Consider the following 9,308-nt stretch of genomic DNA (forward strand, 5'->3'; position numbering starts at 1 on the left):
CTTGAATACCTGAATTTCTTCATGCCCAAAAACCATGTAAAGTAGTGAACCCTCTAAACAGAAGTGAAATGTTCTTAAAGGAGAAATCAGTGCTACCTTTGGCTCTGTTCTACGTACCTAAACCTCTGCCCTAGGTAATGGTGCACTCAAAATCTAGAGTTGTGTAGTGGGGGGGGGATGCAGAAAAGCTTTACTGAAGAGCGTTTGGAGTTTGAGTAGCAGCAGAGCCCTGTAAAGCTGATGTAGTGATTCCTTTTCCACCTTGAGTCTCCAGAGGAAAGTTTCTGAAGCCAGAATTGTACTATTTAGGTAGTCTTCTTGAGTATTTAACCTACACTTCAGATGAGAGGGAGAACAAAGCTGTTTCTTACCCCAATTTGGGGTAAGATCACAGGAAATTAAGCCCTTAAATGAAATGAGGGGGAAGACAATGTAGAGACATGATAAGGCAACTGTAATAGAAGTTTCTGTTGCAATGTCCTTCCTAAGCATTTTTCATATCCCTGTCTCTGTGGACACAGCCTTTTTTGACTAAGCCTTGTTAACAAGCTATACAAAAGGCAATTTAGTCAGGCAATGTTCAGTTGCCCTAGGCATAGCATAATTAGTTCTAGTAGTAAAGAGTGGAAATCAATGATTAATGTTTGAGAGATAACTAGTGGTATTAGTTTCCTGTGTGCTTTTTTTTGTTTAATAGCATTACTTATCTTATCTTTACTGTCTAGCCATTGTAAACAGCTTTGTGGCACTGAGTTCTGATTAAGGAAACTACTTAATTCAGTTTCATCTTTCTTCTGATATACTTAACATGAGTTAACCTCATGTAAAAGAGGAACCACTACAATGACTGAAGCATTCGTAGGAAAGAGTGGCAGCTCTTGGCTTTCAAAATTGGAGAAATTTTGGAACTGAACCTGAAATAATACAAATGCTAAACAATGTAGTAATGTAAGTATGGACTGTAGCATACTTGTTCTTTAGGAAATGGTACACAACAGATACTTGTTAATACTAACAAACCCACTTACAAATTTCCATAAATAAGATTTCACCTATTTTTGTACAACTTTGATGCTTCTCAGCTGATTAAGTGTCTGAGAAGCAGGGGATTTTATGTCTATAGATCTGTCATGAGGGTGGAGAAAATTGCTTCCATAAATTAATAATAAATTATAAAACAAGTGATTCAAATAATAGCTCATGACTATCTGAGACTTCATGTACTTCAATGCAGTATTTCACACAGAGCTGGAGAGAGGAGGAAATATGCTTATTTCTCTGTAAATCAAATACAGTTTTAAAGTACCTGATACTGCTTTTTGTTGTAACTTACTCCTTCTGGGTTTTACCTTCACTTCTTAAACTGAGTAGATTTTTATCTGTAGTTTCACTCTGTCTGCAAATGTAGCCTATCCAAGGTATTGGAGAGTATGTGTGTGGCTTTGCTTCCTTGTACTCATCATTACAGACTTCTTTTAAGTCTGTCTTGTTCTTTCATGAGTTTCTGGTCACAAGGCAACTGTAGCATGATTACTGTGCATGTATGTTAAGCATTAACTACGGGTGTAGTTCAATATTAAAGGAATCCCTCTGGCCCCAAAATAGTGGGGTTTTATGAGAAGGACAAATAAAGCTTTAATGAGAAATTGCAGGTTGTGTTGCCTGCCAAGAGATAAATAACAAAGGGACTTCTTTTGAGATGAAATATTGGAAGGTCTAGCTTTTTTTGTTCTGAATGCAGGGCCTGTGCAAAGCGCACTTGAGGACAATCCTTGAATAGTTAATAAAGCCATCTATGGAAGCTTGGCTTCAGGATGTCATGTTTATTTCCTGATTGGTTTCACTTCAAAAGGATCTGGGTGGACCCATAAAAAAATTGAGAAATGTGATTTTATTTTTTATTTCGTTACTTTAGGAAGACAGTGTAATTCTGACCTATTTTTCATCATTGTTTCTTGAGAATAGAAACCGAAGATCAAAAATTGTTCTAATTTCCACAGCTATTCAAATATTTACTTAGACAGTGGCTAATTATCCAGAAGGGGCCCAACACTTCTTGAAAACAGTCAGTAGAGACATCTGAGGTCCTTTCAAGTACAGCTTTGGTCCCTTGTGTTAGCAAGGTCAACAGTAGTTGTAGACTTCTGTCTGCCTGCTGTATTCAGCCTGTTACTGTCAGAGCCATGTCCTTTGTATTATGTGGTCTCCCTAATCTTCAGGGAGACCTGAATTCCTTGTATGAATGAATTTAAGAAGGATGTGGAGGTTATATAGGAAAAGTAATTGAGATGATAGTGCAATGACAAGTAATTGTACTCTTTGGAAAGAAAAAAGCTAGAAGGAAAACAAATGGTTAAATCCAGGCTTGTAACTTCATGCTTTGGTGCTTGAGAAGGCATTTTGGATGTTATAGCCTCTAACTCAAATTCTCCTTTGAGAGTAAGAGTTCTAGGGTATATTTTCAAGGCTTCTTCTAAAACTATTTGGAGATGACTTTCACTGTAATCCTGTAAGTGAGGTTTTAACCTGTGTTTATAAAATGTATTTAAAGTTGTTTTCTATTGAAATAAACGGAGATGTATGACTGTAGCTGAAAATAACTTCAGTGTATTTACTGATAAACTTGCCATGGGGGATTTTCTGCCTTTTGGCCACCTTCCTTTCCCTTTTAACATATAGTAGTGCATTAGTGCTACACTGTATAGTTTGGACAAACCTACTTCAGGTAAGGCTGCCACAGCCTGTCTGCAGAAGAGTTGGAGGTGCTCTTTTGTCAGGCCTTTGTGCATTTCTTCTCAGTAACTGGAATGGAACAAGAAATTGGGGCATGTGGAAATCTCTGTATTTGGTTTTGTGGTGGAGTGAGTGGTCATATGCTGTCCTGCACAGGAATAAGAGAACCTGTAGCGTGTTTTACTGTGGACTGTGAAGAATAATGGGAATAAAAGAAGTCTGAATGTCCATGCTAAGGGAGGGAGAGATGGTAACGTGTATTTTAGAAAAAAAACCTTTTCTTGTCACTGTGAGTTATAGGAGCAGCTAATACGCGTGGCAGCAGGCAGTTATGGTCTCTGGTACCTTAGTTACCAGAGATGTCTGGATGTGAGTCCTTGACTAACCACACCAATTTAACTTCTTGGATCTGGCTGAATAGTTTTTAACATGAAGTTGAAATGTTGCACACATTTGTGCTCTCAGGCAGCTGCCCTGGCAGTCAGGAGTAGCTGTGGCCTGGGAGGAAGTGTCCTCTGTTATACCACTGTTGTGGATAACTAATGATGTAAAAACTCACCCGTTTAGATAAGCCTAAAAAAACCCCCCACGCTTTCCATCTTCCTTACCTGAAGGAGCTCTGTGGAAAATGAGCTATTCCTTTAGTATAAAGGGATTCCTGCCTTACAGTAGCACAGTTTGTTTATGCCATCAAAATAGTTTTAAAAGGATCTTGACAGAAGGCAGAAAGTATGAAGAAACTTATTGTATTGAAAAATAGAAACTTAAAGGACCTCATGTGTTGGTACCTGCTTGTTTCTTTCTTCCATACAAAGGCAACTCTCTAAACGTGAGGTAGCACGTACTTTTCTACTTTGATGTGCTTTCTGCATTCAGGATTCATTGTCTTGAGCTGCATACAGCTAACATTGTTTTCTGTGGATGTTTGCTTTCTTCTTTAAGAATAATTAATCCAAAATTTAATTAAAAAATCACTTTCCCAAACACAGTATTTCTTCATATTCTCATTTGCAGTATTTAGACTAATTTGTCTTGACATTGCAGCTGTGCTGGTCTTTGTGTTACACAATCTTTTGAGTTTTGTTTCATTAAGAATGGAACTAAAGAATTTGGGGAAGGGGAGGGAAGAAGTGCTAGACTGTTAGAAGTTAATTTGCCGTAAACCAAAATGTTGAGAACAGATTACGAAAGCTATGAAGTGACATGTAAATGCTTGTTCAGTTTCACACTTGTGAGAAATAAGTCATTTAAGCTGTGTGCACATGAAATAGATGTTTGATTACAGCTACTGGGAATAGTTTGTTCTTACTGGTATATTCAGAAGCATAGAGGAATATACTTAGAAGATATTGATCTCTAGGCTCCAAAAAATTTACAGGTTAAACTCATTTAAATACTAGCTCTACTCTCTGTTCAGAACAGCTTCATATGTTCTATCTATCCTACCTAGTTTCTGTGTATCTGAAGTATATTGCAGATTAGAAAATTCATGTTCTCACTGTACTTTTGGGATTTGTTTTTTTTTTTCCTTCCTCAATTAAAAAAAAAAAAAAAGGCTAATTCTGGGTGAAGAGGATGCTTAACTTTTGTTTCTTGATGTTGAACATTGCATGACTTCACTGATTCTTCACCCTAATACATCACAATTCCTTTCATCTGTTATATTCTACTTATTAGTTTCTCCTCAATGTTGAAAACTGGTATGTTTGTCATAAATAAATGACCTAGCACTGGCTTAAATGTTCTGTTTAAATGTCTTCCTCTGCAGCTGTGAAAGGTAAAACTGAAACCTCAAGGATCAAACCAGAAGGCAGATAGTTTGATTAAATCACTTGAGTTGATTTGAATTATTTTGTGGGCCTGGTTCATGACCTCTAATGCCATGGACAAAACACATTTCTTGCTTGCTATCTTCTAATACTTTTCTTTTTTTATGGAGGATTAGCGTGTCCATGCATCACCTCAGAAGACTAATGTGGGCTGTGCTACCTGTTCAGACAAACTCCAGATGGGAAGGCCACCCAGGAAGCCTCTTACCCCAAACCAGTCAAACTCTTAACTAGCTTCTCAGCAGCACAACAAGAACACTGAAGACTTCAGGTCTGGTAGGCAGATGTAGCTGAAGCTGAAAGAAACTAGAAACTAGGTTGATCTGGTTTACGTAACAGGCAGAAAAACTGGGGACCAGAGTGTAGAGGAAGCTGCTTTGATCAAGAAAGCATGCTGTGCCAGAAACTCAGGAAGAACACTGATTTATTTGGGGTTTGCTTATACCACGAAAGACTAGCTTCACTTTGGGTTTGTTTTTTCCCAGCGAGAGGAGGCTGGGAGGAGCAATGGGCAAGCCATTACTCTGAGCCTGGAAATGCATCCCCCCCCCCCTCCCCGTAGGGTGTGTCTGCCTCTGACAGTGCTTGTTTTCAAGTGTTGACTCCCAGCTGCTGCAGATGGCTGGAGGGTGGCAGCAATCGATGACTTTCTCTGACATCCATTTAGCTGAGATGTTGATAGTTGACAGCAAAGCTTCCTGCATATGATAGTTGTGCTATCTTTATAGGCTGCCTCAGCTTCAGGTTTTAAATGGATTTGTGGGATAATATCCCATGACAAAGTACAGGGGTCTGCTCTGAACAGGCTGCTTCAGAGCACTGAGGTCTCATGCAGAGATTTCTATGAATTGCTAATTGTCTTCAAAGCAGAGGAGCTGTGTTTTTTTCCTGTGTGGCCATAAATGACTTTAGGAGATGACTTACATGAAGTGACTATAGTTCTGCATTGGGAGTTGTTCAGTCTGCACTTGAGATGCTGAAGACGTCACCCAAAAGTGTGCTCAACAGCCTTTATTCATCATGTGCCAATTTTTCCTGATTGAAAATAAGTTACTTTAGCCACAAGCTCTGAAAACCCAGATTTTGTAATCTTTTTGCTTTGAAGCAGTGTAGCATAGATGAGCAGGCTTTCTGCAATTTACTGCTCTGGTTATTTCCCACATTTATGTATATGACTCTGAAAATTCTCTTTTTCAGCCATATATAGACATTTATGGACACCTAGTTATAGTTCGTCATATTAACACCAAAATAAAAGGCGGGGGGAAAAGCAGCACTATAGTAAAGATGCACTTTATAACTTGGTGCACTTGCCTGTTTATCTCTTCGCAGAAAACATTGATTCATGCCTTGAAAGTGGTAGGGGGAAAAAAAAATTTATTATTACTTCTTTATCTTTTTTTTCTCCCCTAAGACAAACTCAAAGCAATTGCGCCTTTCCTGTAGTTGCTGTGGTGTGCAGCCAGAGCTTCAGTCAGCATTATCAAGCTTTCTGGCAATGGGAGGTGGCCATCAGTCATTCCAGTGTGATGTGGACAGATAGCTGAGATTTAAGTGAAAACTGATGATGGAGCTGACAAATGCTTTGGAAGGGAGTAAATTGTTAGCAAAACTGAGTCGGGACACAGATATCTTATAGGGATAGCACAGAGGATCAGGGATAGTGTACATGCCACTGGTGTTGGAGTGTGCAAGGCAGGCTGCAGATAAAGAGCACTCTGTAAAAGTTCAGTGCCATCCAAGCGAAGCCTCTTACGTTTTCAGCCGGCACTGCCCGATGATGACTGGGCTTTGTTGCCATGCAACAAGGGAAGAGAGGCTGAAACTTTGTGTGCCTGGCACAGATTAGTTTAACAGCAAACTGAATTCTTGTCCGAGGCTCAGTACAAGAGGTTTAGAGATCCCTGCCATGAGGAAAGAAACAAATGCAAGGCAGCTTGCTCTGATTATTTTTTTATAATTAGCTTCATTTTGTAGTTATGACAGAATCTAGGAGTTGTATGAATCAACAGTAGAAAAGGCAAGGAGTCAGGAGGTCTGTTAATCTTCTATCATCTGCCAGCTGTCCAGTGAAAACACTCTTTTGTGTGGTGTTAGGAGGTCTGGATTAGTCATTTAACACCTGCAGGCAAAAATGTTGTACAGGAACATGTGAAAATCATTAGAGCAAAACTGTCCTGACGTCTGTGATTGGAAAATGCAGACAGCATAAGAATGGAATTAGATGGATTCAGCTGTAGCTTGCATGTCTTTTAAAGAATGCAGCTGACACTACTCAGACCAACAATTAAGCAAGTAGCAAATACTTAAGGGGCACTTTCACGCTCTGAGTTTGGATACAAATTACATGGGCAGACAAGGCTTAAACTTCTGGTAGGCTTAAACTGAGTAGTACTGAGTGAGTTAGAATACATTAGTAGCTCTGTCACTTTCTGAAGTTCTTGGGCAATTTAAGTGATCTCATAGTACACTGACCACCTAGAAACCAAAGTACACTGTAGCGACACATGCCATTTTCCTACTGCACTGATTTTTGTAGCACATATGGCACTCTGCTTAATGCTTCTTTAAAATGAGAAAGTGTTGAGTTGAGTCACCTTCAGAAGAGAGGTATGACAAAGGTACATAATCTAGACGGGGTGATCTTCTAGCAAGTACCTTCAATTTGTTGCTTAAAATTTAATTTTTTAAAGTTGTTAACTCTGGCTCAGGTCAGAAACAAACTTTGTTATAATCAAAACTTTAAAAATTGGAGGTTAAAATGGAAGTTTCTTCTTGAGATTTGCTTTTGTTTGTTTTATTTTTAAACTTCTAAGGAATTGGTACCAGAAATGTATATCTTGTCTTTTTAGTTATAGCAATGCTTACAGATACTAATAAAGATGGAAAGTAATTTAGATTAGCAGGTGTTTACTGTATTGTAAGTAAAAAGTAATATCAGCAAAAACTCTACCTTCAGTATTTCATTTAATGTAAAATGCCCAAGGTGATAGGTATGGCTAATTTTATCCAAATAACTTAACTTACAAAACATAGCAATTAGAACTGATAATTGGTACTGGTCTCAGCAGATATGCTAGATGGTGTAATTAAACACTTTGCATTCCTTTTTCTGTCTTTTAAAAAAATGTGACTTCCATTTTAAGGTCAAATTATCTCTTTCTGATAACTAGTCTCTTGCAGAAAAATAAACATGTCTGAACTCAATTGATCCTTTAACCTTTTAGGATTTCTGGAGATATAATCCTTGCTGACTTGCTGTCTGAATTCACAAGCTGTAGATTTTCTGTTGACATTTTTGACAAACTCAGAAGTTCAAAACAAGTACAATCATTGTACTTCTATGTTCTTGATAATAAATGAGATAGAGGTTTTGAAAACTTATTACTAATGTCACTTGTTCATGGTGTGTGGTTTTGGTTTTTTAATGTTGTTTGTGTGTGTTTTGTTTTGTTTCTTTTCACTTAGACCACTAAAGCATTCCTTCCCAAGATGCTGGAAATGAACCACGGACACATCGTGACAGTTGCGAGTTCCTTGGGATTATTCAGTACTGCTGGAGTGGAGGTTTGTTAGACTATACTTCTCTAAAAATAAAATGGCACTTTTTGCTTAGGATAAGCTTTTTTAATTTTACCAGCTAGAGAAAATAAAGTCAAGTTTTCAAAGATACTTGGAGGCCATGGTGATGGGTACCATATCAACATGTGGCTCCCTCAGGACTCAGGCAGCCATTGCATTTGTCTACTTGGATGGTGGACTTACCACCTAGAGTGAAAGCCCAGGATGACTAAGGGCTTCAGGATGCCAAATGATCTTTGAATAAATTTAGCAACTTGAAAGTTGACCACCTACTCCTGTCAAGATCTTCAGTGCTAAGCTTTTAAAGCCAGAAACTTTCAAAAGTGATGTTTTCTGTTGGTTGTTTCTGTGAGGAAATGGCTATAAACCTTCTAGAATATGTCTCGCCTGCTTCATTAGCAACTGTTTGAGAACTCCAGTTTATGAGACTTGTTTGGTGCATAAAAACAGGTTAGGATTAGATCTTATTGTCTTGCTTTTTGAGTCATTAGTACAAATGCAAGTGTGAACAAAAAGCATTCAGTTAGTAATAATTAATTAATGTGTCTAAAATAATAATGGTCATATTACCTCATAAGCACACAGGCTTCTTTGCATATAGGCAAGGCTCAGTCTAGGACCTTAAACTGCAGTGTTTCGTAACACAAATGAATGAAGCTGGTGTAACTCAAGCCTTTGTAGAGTATTTACTGTCTTGAGAAAACTACAAAGAATTTCCTGTGGGTGTGACCACTAGCAGACATGGACACATCCAACAGAAAACTCAAATGCTACTGCTGTCTATGCAATTATTTTTTATTTTGCTGAATTTAGTGTATTATTTGTGTATGTCAAATATTCAGAACTCCATTATGTCTTCTGTTGAAACTAACCTTAAAAATAACACCATTAAAATTTTTATGCCTATGCTCTGCCAACTCTCCAAGCGTTTTCAAATCTGACCTGAGGTAGTATTAGGTATCTCAGTCCTTTGTTGTCCCATTTATTATTAAGCAAACTGGTAATTGGAGTAACTTGTCATGTAAGCCTGCCTAATTCAAAGACTTGAATCCAAGGTAATATCCTCCTACATTCAACTTTCCTGCTTTCATGATTCTGGGCTAATTGCCTCAAAAGTAAAGTGATAAATGAGTTGATGTGATGCTCTATTCAGTGGGTGTCTTT

General features: G+C 38.1%; 1 protein-coding gene across 1 annotated transcript in view; it reads left to right on the plus strand.

Annotated features, from left to right (window-relative positions):
• The first annotated feature begins 8,004 nt into the window (after positions 1 to 8,004).
• LOC114061625 (retinol dehydrogenase 10) overlaps positions 8,005 to 9,308 on the plus strand; it is a 5,353-nt gene continuing 4,049 nt past the window's right edge. Inside the window, exon 1 of the mRNA XM_027892284.1 lies at positions 8,005 to 8,129. Coding sequence (XP_027748085.1) covers positions 8,055 to 8,129 — 75 coding nt within the window. The 5' untranslated portion in view covers positions 8,005 to 8,054. The remainder of the gene's footprint in view (positions 8,130 to 9,308) is intronic.

Source organism: Empidonax traillii, unplaced genomic scaffold (assembly GCF_003031625.1).
Source record: "Empidonax traillii isolate 1590-97213 ecotype Southwest subspecies unplaced genomic scaffold, ASM303162v1 scaffold344:size748272, whole genome shotgun sequence".
NCBI lineage: Eukaryota > Metazoa > Chordata > Aves > Passeriformes > Tyrannidae > Empidonax > Empidonax traillii.